The 17,000-nt window shown below is 44.0% G+C and overlaps 1 protein-coding gene across 5 annotated transcripts in view; it reads right to left on the reverse strand.

The window, feature by feature from the left end:
• The window catches only part of LOC138189583 (pleckstrin homology domain-containing family A member kramer), a 179,555-nt gene that overhangs the window by 127,119 nt on the left and 35,436 nt on the right, over positions 1–17,000 (reverse strand). Inside the window, exon 1 of one of the 5 annotated variants that reach the window (XM_069131614.1) lies at positions 882–1,124. The exons of the other annotated variants lie outside the window; for them this stretch is intronic. Within the exon in view, the coding sequence (XP_068987715.1) occupies positions 882–940 (59 nt within the window). The 5' untranslated portion in view covers positions 941–1,124. Of the gene's footprint in view, positions 1–881; positions 1,125–17,000 lie in introns of those variants that run through there. 5 annotated transcript variants of the gene reach the window in all.

Genomic DNA, 17,000 nt, shown 5'->3' on the forward strand with positions numbered 1-17,000 from the left:
TGCCGATACGTGTCTACGTGTCGGAGGACTAACCTCTTCATTTTCGCAATAAGCATCAAACTCGTATCAGAAACTAGAGTCGAGAGCGTAATCTAGTTTCCGAAACAACGCGCAGGAAAACTTTTCCTTCGAAATATAGCACGGCACGATCGAAACGAGTTTCAAACGAGAACTTTAAATTCGACGTTGGGCGCGATAACGCACCTAAAGTCGAGAAAAAAAATCGGATATCGAAGTTACAACTGCCAAACACTTTCATTCAACGAAACGAGAAAAACTGTTTTCGTAATTGCCATCGTAATTTCTAATTATTGCGCGCATTCGTTCGCAAATTAATTGTAAGCTGTAAGAAGAAACAAATTGATTATACGCACACAGACGTATTATTGGATGAGATCAAAGGTAAATAGCGCGATCGAAGGCATTATCTTTCGACATCGTTTTCTCTATCGCGAACGATACTCGGGCTTTATCGAGTACAGTCGCTCGAAACTTTTGTAAATTGAATCGTAGGCCACGCGATACGAAACGGAAATAAGCGCAAATGCACGGTCCGTGTTTTTCGGGCTATGCGGAAACGAAGCGCGATAAGGACAAGACGTTTTATAACTCGTGCACGCGGCGATGCCCCGTTAAGCAAATCCAGAGATAATTAGCACCTGGCGAAAACCGATTCGCTCGCGTTTCATTTTCGATATAATCGCGTGCTCCAGAATCGAATAATCCGAATACCAGGAAAATCGAGAGTTGCACGTTTTCATGACGAAATCGTCGAACGGTTGGATATTCTCGTTACGTCGTATTACGCTGTTGCCGCAGAGTGGCGCGCTCGGAGCCCGTTAAACGCGATTGCGAATCCACAGAAATGCGCTCGAGCGTACCTGTCTGCGTTGTTGTTCTTAAAGCTGACCATCCCGCTCGCCGAGGCAGCCTCCCTCATAACCACGTACCTTTTTCACTCTGTTTACGCACTGGCACACCGCGCAACGACCACCGGACGCGGCCACGACGAGCACAACGATCCACGCGTACAAAGAAACATCGCGTCACGTGCAACGAGCGAGCGTACAACGACGAAAAACGTGCTGCGTAGACCGCGTTTCCGGACCGACTGAAGAGGAGCCACGCTTCGCGGCCGATCAACCCCCACCAGGTCGCTCCGTTCACGCCCCCCTCCTCCGGTTTCTAATTACAGCGTTCCGGCAACGGCAGGCCAGCTGACGTTCTTTTGTTGTCATTCTTCGTTCGTCTCCTATGACAACCTATCATCGCGATCCGATATTACCGAAACACAGGTTGTCCACGGTCACGTTTGCTTACTCGCATCTCGACCACCCTCTATGCCAACCAAGCCGAAGCAACATCGAGCAACGAACATTTCCCCCCTTGTCGAACCAACGTTCGGCAACAAGCAACCACTTTTTCGAGCAACGGCAACAACAGCGGAACGTCGCACCATGTTGGTTCGACGGAGGCATGGCTAAGGTTTCCAAGCTGAAAGAAGATGCAGTTTCCAGCTACTGATTAATAATCCGTTAAATATGCCGGTTAAGGGTTGATAAACGGCGATATTGTTCGTAAAAAAAAAAAAAAAATCGACATCGCTGGTAAAGAATTGGCTGATAATCTTAGGGTCGTTAAAATTATCTAAAGCGTTTATCGATAACGTGGAACAGGATCGAGCGCAAGGAAACAGCTTTTATTACGCCGAATGACATGTTCGACGATATTTCGACTTAACGAAAGAAGGTGAAGGATAAACCATCGGGATTTTTGCTTTCAACAGCTTCGATCTATCGAGCGTCGCGTCTTATCGTTTGGCGTCGTTTTAACATCGCTGCGATACACGTTAGGTGTCTGTTTCGCGATGCAAGTAACATCGAGCGAGCGAAAACGAAAAGTCGATGAAACTTCGTATCGTACGTTGTTAGCGATCCACCTGGTATTTTTCGTTTCGAGATATTCGGTTTGACCTTTGCGTTCGACCAGACTAAAATTCGTTGATCGCCTATTCGTGTTTTCTATGTAAAGCACGCAGCTAACCGAGGCCATTCGAAAAAGAACGCCAGATTCGAACAACTCGTTTTCCTTGGTCACGCGAAAGACTAAACTTCCAGGCACACCGTGTATACAGCAGAAACGACGTGTGCGCATGGGCCGTAACCCGTAACTCGGCTCAACTTTTCGAAAGTAACGTTAATTTTCGTTCGAACTGTTCTCGCAGCACCGGAGAAGCCAGCGAAGCTGAGATCCTGGCACCTGCCGGTTGCAAGTCCGCCACGCTCAACCCCTCACCGAGCATCTTCGATCGTCTCGGATAAATTTTGCAAAGACCGCCGATCGTCGAATTAACGTCGGGACTACTAAATTATTATCGAACGAAAATTAACGTTTCTTTCCTTCGGAATTTCATCGAAATCGTCCATTGAGAGCTATAACGGGATTGCGACTCGAGCGTTTCTAATTCCGTGGAATTTTGCTGCTCTCGCAAGATAAACGGAATATCGTGTTGACACTCGCGACGAAAATTATAATTCAGCCGAAGAATATCTTGTCTAATTTAAAGAATTACGTGCTGGAGAGTTCGCGCGAGGAATTATTATCGGTAAACTACGACTCGTGGAAAGATTTACATTCGACGGATGATGAAAATTTAACGGGAAGAACGTTGACGGCGCTAGATATTCGCGGCTACGTATCGTGCGAAAAGGGAAGCTGTCGTTGAGAATTATTTCCGAGAAACGAGTGACGTATTTGGACAGGCAGCTCGTTCGGTCGTTAATTCGTAACTAATCTTCCAAATTTGCCTTCGTCTGTAAAAAATCCGAAGATATCGTCTTTGAGGGACGGTCGATTACACGCACCTCTTTCGTTTATCCGTCGTAAATGTACGCTATGGTATCTTACGCGTATCATAAAGCGTCGTGAATGGCTGCTTGTCGGGAGATTACAGTAAGAGCCACTTGGATGTTCGATCGCATTTTCTATTTCATAAGAGATACCGTTCCGCTTTGCAGAGAACGGAACACCGTGGTAGGTATTTTTCAACGACTCTGATTCGCAAATTTGCCCGTCGTTTCTTCGAAAAACCGAAGGCAAGCATCGTGCGACAACGGAAAAGAAGCTGAAGAGCAGTCTCGAAGGATGATTCATAGTTTTAACGACGCGACGTCTACCTGCGTCTGGTGCGCTAATAATAGATTTTCAGTGGCCCAAGGATAGGAGTCCGTAGACAGCAATTCTATATGCAGCCGAACGTGGCTCGTTTTACAAATAAAATGCTGCGCCGATGTCGAGCACCATCGTTACGGTGAAACGATCTCGATTCCCAGCTAAGACTCTAGCCAAACTTCGATATCTTTGTCCTCGAGGATGGAAGACTTCGCCGGATAAAAGGGAAATTTCGTTCCTTTGCCGAATCTTGGGCGAATTACGAAAATTACGATCTTCGCGACTCGTTTCGATCCTTTAAAACGTTATTCGTACAGATTTCTTTGTAAATTACATATTTTTCTTTTCCCTTGGTCTCTTCTTATCCTCGGCAACGGAAGAAAGAACGTAGGCATTGCCTCAAAGAAGATACCACTTTCGAGAAATACCATGGGTCGTCATCGATGACCTACTCAGGATGGAATGCGCCACATAATTTGTTTTTCATGCATGTACGTACATCGTGTATGCACGGTTCAACGTTTTGCAAAAGCCGGACGTAAATTTTGCGAGATAAATTGTGGAACACGTAGCGTCTGGTCCAATTTTACAGCCAGGTCGGACGGATATAGTATTTTAACGGAAATTTACATTATAATTTCGAAGCTAGCGAGTTGCCCGACAACTTTCGTCGTTAAACACCGTTACGCCGTGCCGCTTTCAATGACAAAATTCTCCTCTAACTCGATTACGAACGAGCAAACGGAATCGAAAATAATTCGTAACGTAATATAAGACTCGCCTCGAACAACTTTGGCAAATCGTTACGTTTACGATCGACCCGTTAACTTCCTTAACCGACTCCACCGACTCAAAAACGAATAAACCGTACATACATTGTACTGAAAATCAATCACGTCGCGCACGTGTGTGTGTGTGTGTGTGTGTGTAGGTACACCCGAACCTCGATCTGGAATCGAAAGTCGAGCTGAGCGGTTAAACGATCTTCCTCGATATCGAGAATTCGTTTGGAAAGGTTCGTGTGGAAAAGCGGCGAAAGATGCGAAACAGACGACGTTAATTTCGACGAGAAGTTCGTTAGAGGAGACTGTCGTTGTAGGCGGCGGAACAAAGGTCCCGACACAGCGTGACATATCGAACTTTCGCGTCACGTCGATTCCTCGCAGCAGGCATTTTTCTTTTCGTCCGGTAGCCGGTAACTTCACGGACGACAAAAGATCGGTCGGTGTTCTTTCCCTGAAAAAATTCCAGGAAAAGCTGACGCGTCGTTTCCGAGTTCGCTGAATAGCGTTTACTATTCTGCAGTCGATCTATCTTTTACGATATTTTTTCGAAATATTTCGCGAAATATATCTTAATCGAATAACATCGGGATAAAACGTCAACGTTATGCGTTCAAACTGAACGTTTTAACTTTCTTTCCATTATTTAAGGAGAGAAAGAAGAAAACGAGGACGCAAAGAATCCATCGCTTTAACCGTGGAATAATCCATATCTCCGTGCATCTGGAATACTGGGTAATTAAAGGGTAATTCCCATATTTCTCCTCATGCATAGTATGCATGCCCTACTTTATGGCAACTAATTCTCCGTAGTTTTTCTCATTAGCTGTTACTACTTCGCATCGCGCGACCGCGATTAAATCGTACGAATAATCCGTATCGTAAATCCTGTTCATCGATTCGTCTTCGCTCATCGATCGGGGTAAAACAATACGACGGAATAATAAAATAACGGAAGCTGATAGTCCGAAGGCAAAGCGTAACTACGTAATTGCTTTCCTTGTAAAATAGAAATTCATCGACCAAAGTCACTTCGACTCTTTGATGGATGTTGATTCGCTTAACCTAAATGGGATTCACGAGGATAAACCTCTTATGCGCGTTGTAAGTACGTATGCGCACGTTTGGTTCTCATAGGAAACGGTTGTATTTGCCATTACTAATACAAATTTCTCCTCTGTAACATAGTTAATCTACGCAAACTGTAACACTGTGTGAAGTAAAACGTGGCAGGTTGTTTGGATTATAGCGTAGTTCATTCGGTTAGTACTAATTCAAATCCTCTCTATCTAGTAATTTTAAATGGTACTGCACGTTACATAGGAAATACCTACTTCACCTAGTATATGTAAACAAAAATCGGTAAAATTTGAATCTCTGCTAATCGCTGCTAATCGACTTTCGATTCTGGTCTTTTCTTCGTTAGGATCTAATGTACAACGGTACGATACGCAACAAAATTCACGCTATTCGTCCACTTGACCGAGCAACGATCGTCGTTTTCTAAATTCTAAAGTCTTCCAATGCATCACGGGATACAGAAGTAAGCGATATTTATCGTTGGCTAACCAAGTGGTTGGAAAAATAAAATGGGAATGTATCGGCCGATAAAAGGACGTATAAAGGGCAGAGAGACTGTGCAGTAAAAATACTGCTAAACACTAGGCGCACGACGAACGCGTTTAACGAGGTCCCTCGCGCTGAATACACCTGACGACGCGCATTCGAGGCCACAGGTGAACACCTCGGGTAAAAGGGGTCCTTTTCTTTCGATGGCATTGTTGCGTCGTGCCGGCACAATCGGTCGCAATCCATATTCACCGAGGGCAAGTGAATGAGCGCAGGTATGCAAGCGCCCGTTATTTTATTTCGGAGAAAAGTGCCTGTCAGGTTGGTCAAAGCGCCGGGGAACAAAGTTCTTTTGCGCGCCGAGAACCAGCGGCGGTGGTTGCTTTGGCCAGAAGTAGGACGCAACTTTGGATTAAGCTTTCCTTGTAAAATTACGAATGCAACCGTGTGCGCGCAACGATACATATATCCGGCACTACATAACTAAACTATATTGCGCAACATATCGCGTACAATTGGTGTAACTACGGGACGAATAGAATCGAATGTTTTTCACAGCGATACGCGTTACACCGGTTTGACCGGTTAAAGCACGAGTGGCACGAATTTTATTGGAAAATAAGGATTCAACCTGACAAGAATAAAATATCATCGAAACTGCTATCTCGTCTTCGTGAAATATCTGCAACTCGAAAATATATTAGAACCGTAATCTGCTTCCAATCCGAGTTCGTTCGTCCGCGCACACAGGTATAACTGCGCTTAAAAACACATATTGTACATCGATGGCAGGGACTTTGTTACTTTGAAACTAATATACAATGTTAATCGACTGTATCCGTTTCTATCGGCTAGATCGAAACGTCTAAATAACGATAATTATTTGACGCGTGTTGATTATTTATTGCGATTTTCGTCGAATTCCTCGATAGCGTCGTATCGTGAAAAAAGCGAATTAATCCGATTATTCGTTGCTTCGTATAATCCTTCTTACGATTCAGGTATCTGTATCAACGATAGGAGGAGGAACGTCTTCTGCAAAAGAAGCGCATTATTTCACCTTGACTTGTTACGTGCAATTGCCAAGATCTTAAGAAAGTAGGGACTTTGGGATGTATAGATATATAGCGTATCGAATAATCGACTTGAAATTAGCGATACTGTTTCGCTAAATTTGTGCAAGATATTTGATAAAAGAAACGTTCGCGTCTACGCATAAATATACGCATACGCGTAATAAAAGGCGACTTGTGGCCACGAGCTGGCGCACGTGCTCCTCGTTGCTTCCGGTCCGATAAACTTCACCAGGATTTCATAGTTGCGGGCAAAGTTGTCACGTCGTTAAGTGGAAAAATACCGGAGAACGCGTAAGAACGGTAGTACGGTGTACGTCTTTGAATCTACTCGTTCGAAATCTAGCAGGGACGCTTGGCGATACGAATCCTCGAGTGAAGATAAGCGATTCTTCCGAAGCGGTTCGATGATCTTCCCATAGAACAAAATATCAAATTCGATTCGTGAGTAAAATAAAGTAGCTGTGCACCTATGGTGAACGTAGTTAGAAGGATTTCTCGAAAAGTACAGCGTTATTCCTGAATATCGTATTGGCACGAAACTGTTAACTCGCACTCTCCGTTTTCGATGATTTCGACATCTTCAAATTGAGTTATAAATTTCATTTACGGTCATATATTCCATTAACCGTATGAACTAGTTTCTATTAGTACCATCTTCTATTAGTATCTGTACCGTCGACCCCTCGCACGATACGCATATAGAAATTGTTTCTATCCAACTACGTTTTACCAATTAAGCAAACAGAAAGCGTGAGAAGGTATCACAATGACTAATCGTTTGCAATCTCGATCAAGATTTAATCTCGATTTCGCGCGAAACTGCTTAAATGTAATTTGTCCAATTTTCGCGAAACATTTGCGCTACATCGAAAAATCCGTTTGTTCGCGCACAAATAATAACGACGATAATACTAACGTTGTTAAAAAAGGTGATAAGAACGCGGTATAACGAACGATTTCAGATCAATACGATCTACCGCTAACGATAAGCGCTCCGCTCGACAGCTATTTCGCGACTGATCGTTAACCGTTAACCGTACGCTGTCCACGCCGTGCCATGCCGAACTATACAGGTCCGCGAAATTCGATCGTAACAGTTGCTACTTTATTTTTTCGCCTGTCGGACAAATTCCTTTCCCCTTCGCGATTTCTTTCTCTCACCACCTTTTTCGCTCGATCCACCTTTCAGACATTTACCAACGGAAACGCTCAAATCTTTTTATCGAACTTTGCAAATGAAATACTTGACCGAAATAATCTGATTGGAAGTTTTCGATAACTGGGAAAGTCACCGTCTTTTCGCTCTTCGAACTAGACAACGAAGAAGAGAGCGTGGAATCGTCCGCTTAAATAGCACAGGCATCTGGCCTGTATTCTTCTGGAACTTTTGCTGGAAACTTCGGACTGGTTTCTCTCTTCGAGTCTCGGATGTCTCCGTAAACAATAGCTCTGGAAGCTCTCTTTGTACGTGTTTGCCGAGCGTCCTCCGACGCTCCATGGCCATTCTCACGCTGTTTCGGACATCACGTGGCGCGAAAACTTTCCGTCTTACCGTTTGCGAACGTTTCTCATGGAAATCCAGAGCGCATAGTACGGGAGCACATGCGCGCCACGTGGACCGCTCGTTCCGGGTTTCCATTCTCTAGAAAACTGGAATTCGAACTCGCTCGCAGAACTTTTGTCACGTCCGGAAACTTTTCATCGGTGTAGAGCATCGAGTGTACGAAACGCGAGTGTATGCATGGAAAAAAGGGTTCGACCGTCTCGGGGTCTTGTAACGAGTAAGTAACCGTTAAGGGGTGTGAATGGCGGCTGTTCGCAGCTGCATCTTCCACGAATTTCCTCTTTTGCGCTTCCAATTTGTTTTCCAGTCGTATTCTTTGATACAGAGATGCCCCTCCGTTCCATTGTTCTTGACTTATTTGCAAACGTGCGGTATTTTGGCAACGAATTTCGTTCCCCTTCTATAGAATTTAACGTTGTATTTGAAGATCGACTCACGAATTTCTTTTCTTTTTTCTTTTTTTATTTAATTCTTTTCATTCGCAATTTGTCCAATTTGGACATTTGGTAGAATTCTAACTCACGAACGAATGAGAAAGACTTGTACGTAATAGTCACATCGAATAAACAATATTATCCAACCACTCTGACGCTTATAAATGATTTTGTTCGCGGCTACGCGGCCTTCGCCTATCGCAATTTTAACTCTACGTTAAATAAGCGAATTCGCTTTTTTCCCGTCTAAGGGATCGAACGTGAATCACCTTTAACATTTTCTCTATGACCGTGTACCTTCCACAAAAAACAAACTACCACTGGTAAAATAATACGTTCATACGTAATACGTAATATAAATAATGACAAAAAAAACAAGGACGGCTATTTTACTTGACGTATTTTCGCTTTCCAGCGTATTAATACAACGATAGGACAAAAAAATTGATCTTTTATTAGATGCCACGCGGAAAATAGTCGTTATAACAATAAGCGACACCCATTTTATCGTAGAATAGCTTATATATCGAACATTCGATATTATATGTTAATAACGAAAGTAACGACATACGTATACACGTCGAGGAGAAATTAGTCTTCACTTTGTAGGATTACCGTCGACAAAGCGATATTTTTCATCGGTTTTAAGGTTTTAAGAACCGTTTACGAGACAACGATTAAAAGTAAATTTAGCGCGGTCGTTACCAACAAACGACACGACGCACCCACAGAAACGAAAGTGACCGTTGCAACGGACTCGAAAATTTCTGCGGTGCTACGCAATCCGGTGGCAAACAAAAATTCTGCGAAAATCGCAAATAGAATTTTTCTACCGTAACAAAAATCTTTGCGCGTTGCCTTAGTGCTTTAATTAACGCAGAATACGAAGCCGCCAACGACTTTCGAAATATCAAAAGTATCTGAATATCGAGAATTTAGTTAAAAATTAACCGCGATAAAAGATAAAAGCTAAGTAAACGAATACGAATTGCCGGTATAACGAAATAATAAACTTGGACGGATTTCAAGTTTCGACAAGTATATAGGTACTGGACTGGGAAAGAATCGGGTAGGAAAACTTGAAAACCGAGACCGAACCCGGCCCGTTAATGCCTGGAAATTCGTCGACGCAGCGAGGGCCATTGAGTTCCTCGATCGTCAACCAACTTCTTTCTTCCAACGAGATATACGTGTGTAAATACACAAATATGTACTGTGAACCGTGGCTCTTTGAGCGACAGGGTTTGACATTTACCGGCTGAACGGTTCGTTGTTCATTACGCTGAAAACGCTACGCCGATTATTCCAGCGTCTTCTCGCGCAAAATGTCACGTTCTTTTCTTTCCACTAGGTTTCTATCGATCAAGTTGCGCGTTAACCGATTCAGACGTAATCGGAATGTAATTCGATCGTAACGTGGCATAGGCATCTTTTTACGGTAAAATTCCAAACAGTTGGAACGACAGGGGATCGTTAGAGACAGGTAGTCGATCTTGAAAAACGTAGGGATATTTTGCGAACCACTGTTCGAAGACGTAGACGTGAAAGACGCGGTAGAACGTCGAAAGGTTTGTACAATTGCCGTTGCGAGATAACTCTGGCTAGATCTTCGATATCCTTTCGGAACTCTCGACGTTCGACCGACTCGAAACTTTCAAAGGTGATTCATTTTATTTCCAGCCGTCCTGAAACTCGAACCAACCGAGGAAAAAATACACGTATTAAAAACACGGTGGCGAAAAACGAAAATCTTTGTGTTAAAAAGCCAACGGTGCGTTTCTTTACCGCGTTTGTTCTCCCGATGTCGAGGAAAAACCGGAGAGCCGTAAAGCGTGAAAATACTCATGCAAGATGCACGAAGGGAAATTTAGAGAGTAAGGACGGTCGGAAAGCTCGGCGCTGCCCGCGCACCTGTTTTCAGCCGTCTCTCGTTAATAAAGTCGAGCCAGTCCTCTTTCCCCTTGTTTTAAGCCTCTTAGCTACCTGTAGGATAGCGGGCTTAATGATTCCACCGAGTCGAATTTCCTGCGGGTGCGACTATATACTTTTACCCCGTGCCGCAAACCAGAGGGAGGTAAATGCGACAACCGGGGGCTGTGAAATCCTTCAAGCCGAGGTTAGTCCACATTTTTCAGCCGTCTTGCATCGGTCGAACGACAAGGGGTTGCCGTTCGATGCTTGCTTCGGCGTATGCACTGCCAAGTATAACCGACGAGCGTAAACTGTACGATCGTAACGTCTTGTCCAGTTACATTTTATCATGGTAGGTCGTAGATTAAATATCTTTTTACGCGAAACGTCCAAGGTAAGGTTAATTACTCGGAGCGTGTAATTCATCCTCGAGAATTATTCAGACACGATCTCCTGATTTCGTTTCGTTTCGTTTCGTTTCAGTCGAAGTTTTCAAACTCGTGATTAATAGGGACGAAACGGGTCCGTTACGCGAAAAAGAGACCGATCGTGGCAAAAGAAGCAAAAAAGGCAAAAGAAGCAATCGTGGCACAACTACAAAGGTAGTACGGTACACAGAACTCAATCCCGAGGAAAGTCGCGGCGCACCCCCGGCCACTCGTGAAATCTCATTTTTCGTTTGTCGAGCTTGCCAGAGGGAGGAAATTGCGGTAAGGGAAATTTCGCGGCGAACCTTTTTCTGACCGACAACCTGCGGATTCCTGCGCTCCTGTTTCCCCTGCGAAACTTTCCGAGTCTAGAAAGTCTTCTTGCCGCTATTCCGTCTATACACAGATACCTACTTATTCGCTAAAGCCTCTACGAGAATCAACTAAGATGTTCGCCGGACTGTAAGTTTAACAATTAACCACTTATTTACCAACTTGTATCGTACGGATTTTTATCGCGTTTAAGAGCTTATTGACTTTTCTGATTTCACCGAATAGAAATTAACGATAGGAAGGAACGACCGAATAGGATTAGGAATTGACAGGATTAACGAGAATTAAGTTGCCACTGGAGTTAAATTCGAGGGAATTTCCAAAACATCCAAAGTAGGAGGAAACAAAATAGAAAACACATCGTTGCGGAACACGTCTCACCGCTTTGGATTTGACTTTATAGCGACTCGTAATAAAATAGTATTTCATAGTAGCAAATATCTTTTATGGCGCATCGTACCAGTCGCAAGATTTATCGGAGGTCGTGAAGAAAAAAAGCGTAAAGCGATAAACGCGAGTCTATAAACTCATTTGATAGTAGTTTGAAAAAATCGCGCGGCCACAACTTTGTAGAAATTTATGGGCAGCAACTTCTCCCGATTATATTACAAAACTTTTTCAAATTGAAATAACGATACGGAATTCGGAAGAATCGGCTCGACCACGATACCGATAGAAGCTACAAATTTTGTACCTTCGAAAAGCTCTCAAGTTATCGTTAATAGATTTTCCTTTTATTTTCTCGATACAAGTACCACCGTATCGTAATCTTAAGACGTGAAACGGTCGCAGACTATGAAAATTTGCTATTAACGAAAATGTTCCAACTATCGTCGGTATTTCTTTCGGTATTTCGTCGGTATCCGTTCTAAGTTTTCAAATTTAACGACAAGTCGAACAAATTCTTGCAAATTTCAAACCTTTTCGAAACCTTTTCTCCACCAATTTAAAGACCGCTGAAACTTAAGACCGTGGTACCGTTGTGTGCTCAAATTAATCGAAGAGCGACATTTTTCAAAGTTCCAGCGAATGTTCAGGAAACTTAGTTAGCTGCAAAGCAGAAGAAACGCAATGTGCAAGAAGAAGAAGAAGAAGAAAAAGGAAAGGAAAGAAGTCATAAAAGGGAAGGAAGTGGCGTCTTTACGCGGTATCGACCCTCGCGAGGATCCTCAAAAAGTTTCGAAACGGGGACTGCCATTCGGAATTTCACCGAACGAGATCCGCACGCCTAACTTTTCCCTCGCGAGCACGTCACCAACGAAAAAGGCAAGATTTATTTCTTAGACTCGTGCCCGGAATACCAGGTGAAAAATTGCGCCAGATAAGACGCGCGGCCAAACTTATACCGAATATCGCTTAGTGCTCGAAACGATCCGTGCTCGTGTTCTGTGCGCGATAAAATGTCCGTAAACGCCGTACACCTCTTTGTTGCGCAAATTTATCCGGAATAGGAAACATTCGAGTCTATTTAAGAACTCGTTGGAAGAAAAATTTTAATACGGTAGCGCCTCGTTGTTGGAAATTACTCTTGAAAAAATAGTTGGAAAGTTTTCAAGAAAGAATACGATACCTACCGCGAGAGTGGTCAAAGAAAATTCCTAAGTCGCTCAAGTTGCCCAAGCTATTGCAGGAATGCTATCCCGATGATCAAACGGTAATCACGATCGTTAAAAGCTAAAAATATAACAAACGATCGTCGTTTGTACATTGAAAAATAAATCGGTTGAAAGGAATTCTTAAGAGGGAGGTCTAAAGATATTTAAATAGAACTCGATTAGACGGACGATCTTCGCTTTTAAAAAGGAGATAAACGAAGCTGGAAAACAGACTGACGAGGTTCGGGCGCGAGACCTTTCTCTCGTTCGGCGTTTTTCCATTTCGATAGATACGTTGCACGCCGATCTAACCTTCGCGTTTCGATAATTCTCAACAGGGAAGACATCGCCCCGAATTCAGATTCTCGAGGAAATAGCGACGAATCATTTTCACGTGGTTTGGAAACCCTCTTTAAATTTGCTCGCACGACGAACGTTTCGTCGATCGAACAAGTCCGACTTTCTCGAGAACAACGATCTCCAAACGACGAGGAACGAATAGTCGAAAGTTTGGCGACGCGTTCCTTCGCGATCGAAGCGGTAGCAACTCCTTGTTGAGAATCTTACATCGCCGGAGAACGTCGTCATTGTGGCGGAAAGTTCTCAGAGATATTGGTTTCTTGGAAGGATTTATTCGTTGGTCGAAATGAAAGCGACAAATTTTCCAGCCAGTTCGATGCTCGATCCTCGCTTTTGTCATTTTTTCTCGCTGAAACTGACGACCTCTTATGGGAGAAAGGCCCACGAGCAGCTGGCCTCGACGTTTCGTTAATTGAATCGTGAAATAACGCGTTACGCTCGTGCCGTCTCGACCAGTGGAAACAATCGTCCGGCCCGTGAAACCGCGACAGTGCTCTTCCACGTGATCTTTAGGTTCCAGTCTTTATCGGACCTCCCCTTTCTGGTCAGATCGTCCACGTACAACGTCGAAGTTTTTTAAAGCCAGCAGCAAGTTCCGGCAAGATCGACGCTGAACGTTACGTTTCTTCTTTCTTTTTGCGAAAGCGTCGCAAGTGTTTTGGGAAAAATTCGAGAAAAATTTGGGAGAAACGTTGGCTCGTTAGTTGTACGAGATATTCGTGATAATACTAAATTAACAGCTTTGTGCTTTCTTCGTTCCTTTCTTCGCACATCGTTAATAAAGGAACTGAAAGACAGATTGAAACGGTCAGAGGGCAGAATGTCTGGAACTTTCAAATTCTTAGGAGTACGTTATCTCGAAGAATCTTCGAAGAAATTAGAGTCTCGGAAGAAAGATTTGCCTCGATATAATCGCAATTAGTCTTGCTAATGGTTCTCCGGAAGATTTAAAAGGTGTACAACGAAACGGTCGTCGAGCGGTCAAGTCAGTTCGAAACAGGCCGTCGGAGGGAACGAGTTCATTAACGCGTCGAAGATCCAGGAATTCCCGTAAAATCGAACCGTTTCGGGACTTTATCTTCGAGAATATACTTATCCCGAACGGCGTGTCCGTAACGAGCAAAGACGAGAGGCGATTCGCCAGCGTCGATCGATCGTGCTGCTCGTAAATCGCAAACAGCGTTCTGCGATAAATAGCCCGCGGTAATTCCAAAGGAGGAAAGAACGACATCTGTGGAAGCCGGGTGAAAGCGAAAAAACCGAAACATCACCGTTGCGTCAATGCGAAATATCGGTGCCAAAAGCAATTCGGACAAGTATTACAGCATAGACAATGAAAAACCTAGTTTATCGTTTGAGATTTTCAAAATGAATCAAGAGCTGTGGCGCGGAAACACGCAGAAAATAAAATCGATCCGTGTACGGCTTTCTACTGTGTCGTACGTATATAGGAAATTGTCGATCGATTTATTCGGCACCTTTTTCATGCTGTTCGCTGCGAAGAAGCGATCGAACGTCGTAGAACAAAGAGATGCAGTGAGATCCGATCATCGTCTCTAATCCGTTGCAAACGCGTCGTTCCACAGCTAGCCATTTGCACTAACATTCACAAACGACAAAATTGCACGTCCTTCGGAGGATGACTCGTTCGCTAAATGTTCACCGGATAACTCAGCCAGCACGACTTTGTCTTATTGGCGTCTAACGAGGTTGCGCTCGTTGTCGAAGGGTAGAGAGGCACAAGCTCGCGTAATTTGTGCCGGAGGAAGTTGCCGGGGCCCCGGTAATGCGAGTTCAACAGGATCCTAAGTTAATTTCGACCGTTCTACGGAGAAGGGTCAAAGATGCGGTTTACGACGGGAAGCTATGATTTGTTTGGCAGCGTGCCAGGGGAAACGATGTTATCGCATTGGAAGAAGATAAAAGGGTAGCAGGGACCAGGTAGGAAGGTTGGCGGTCGAAAGAGACAGGTTGGAAAAACGAACCAGCTCCGCTTGCGATCGATGTAAGCTCGATGGTTTTTCAGCATCTACCATACTGTTTCGTTTTGTCCGACGAACGGAGCTCGAACAATTTTTAAATATCTTTTTCTTCGATAAAAAGCTTGTAAGATCGCTCGTTGGCAAAGAGGTTACACGAATAATTACTCGAACGAATAACGAGTTGTTACAAGCCACGCAGTTCAGAATTTATTTAAGGGTAATCTCGGCACAGCTGAGAAACGAAGATCGAAAGGGGTCGCCTTGCGAGATCGATTCAACGCAACGGAAAGCGAAACTTCACGATATCGACAATTTTTTCGACTACGTATCTTCGATCGATCGATACGATGCGTCCGACATCGACATCGACTTACTTCGAGAACGACAGAGACAACCGCGAAAGCCACGATGCCTCTTTGGCCGCTAGCGTTTTGTTTGCGAGTTATTACATCGCATAGGAAACCGATAACGACGTTCTCGCTGAAAAATTCAGATATCGGCCGGCAAATTCGGCAAATGAAAGCAGAAGTTCCGGGAGCATCGACGCGCGACTCGCAGGCAAACGGAATCGAGAGAATCTCGTTCGTTTATAAATTTAGGCTGCCGCTCGCGAGCACCCGGAAACGTTAGAGCTTGTCGCGTCGTTAGGTCCTCGTCGAGCTAAAGGTGGGACGATACCGAAATTCCTGCAGCGAGTTCGCGCGAGTCTCGGAACGAAGAAGCAGGCTATACAGAACAAGGGGAAAAGGGGAGAACGTTGTCTCGCAAAATGAAATTTTAACGACGATCTTGTCTACGGAGGCGACTGTACAGTGGCTGCAAGAACGTTTTACGGGACTACGTGCTAAAGCTCGACCGATCGATAATTTGCCCACAAACGTTTACGTTCATTCGTTTCACCTATACATATCGTTCACCGAGTACTCAATTTTTCATGCTTTAATTTATTACCGATATGTAAATATTTTAATCCGGCAGAAAATATCGTAACGTATTTTCTCGTGTCGTGGATACCGACAGAAACGTTCGCAGCGAGAAAGTCGATCGAAGCTTGCTGTAAAATTCGCAACGGAGAACGGCTTTAACCACCGGTGGCATCTCGAGGGGGCATCGGTTTAGAAACTCGACGAACGTTTTCCAAATTTTCGACAGCGATCGCGCGTTGTCAGGCAATCGATTAAAGTTTCCGATGGTGATCGTAAGCGACGCGACGAAACTCACGAAATCTCGGTCTGCTGGCGAACTCTTCACGCGCAAAGCTAGCGTTCTCGACCGTGCTATAAAAATGGCAAACTTTGCGCTCCGTATCGGATACGATTGTCCGAAATTTAGCAAAATTATTTAAGACGAATCGCAAGTTGTCGACTTTGTCAACTTTGTTCGTCGTTAAAATTTATTTCGCACGAAACATCGTCTAACGATAGGAGATATCTTTAAAGAGCGATATGTCGCGAAACAAAAATACTCGTTATATCTCGCGGCAATTTTCACGTGACGTTCGCTCGACAACACCTTAACCGGCATACGAGGATGAAATCGATAGTTCTATTAAATTGGCATCGAATCGATACAAGAACCAGATACTTGGCTACTAAATAATTCGTCAATCGTATCATCGAATAAAAATTCTATCGTCGTCGCACGCGTTTCCACGCACATTGTTGTAAAATTCCTTTTTTAATTCAACCGCGCATACTTGAACCATTACGGCGCACTACGCATTACGGCATTACGACAACCGAGTGGGCTTAATTGGCGCGACGAACGCGCGAAAAGCATAGCCAGAGACAAGAAT

The sequence above is a fragment of the Bombus flavifrons genome, chromosome 2 (assembly GCF_040668555.2).
Source record: "Bombus flavifrons isolate JBK064 chromosome 2, iyBomFlav1_principal, whole genome shotgun sequence".
NCBI classification, from domain to species: domain Eukaryota; kingdom Metazoa; phylum Arthropoda; class Insecta; order Hymenoptera; family Apidae; genus Bombus; species Bombus flavifrons.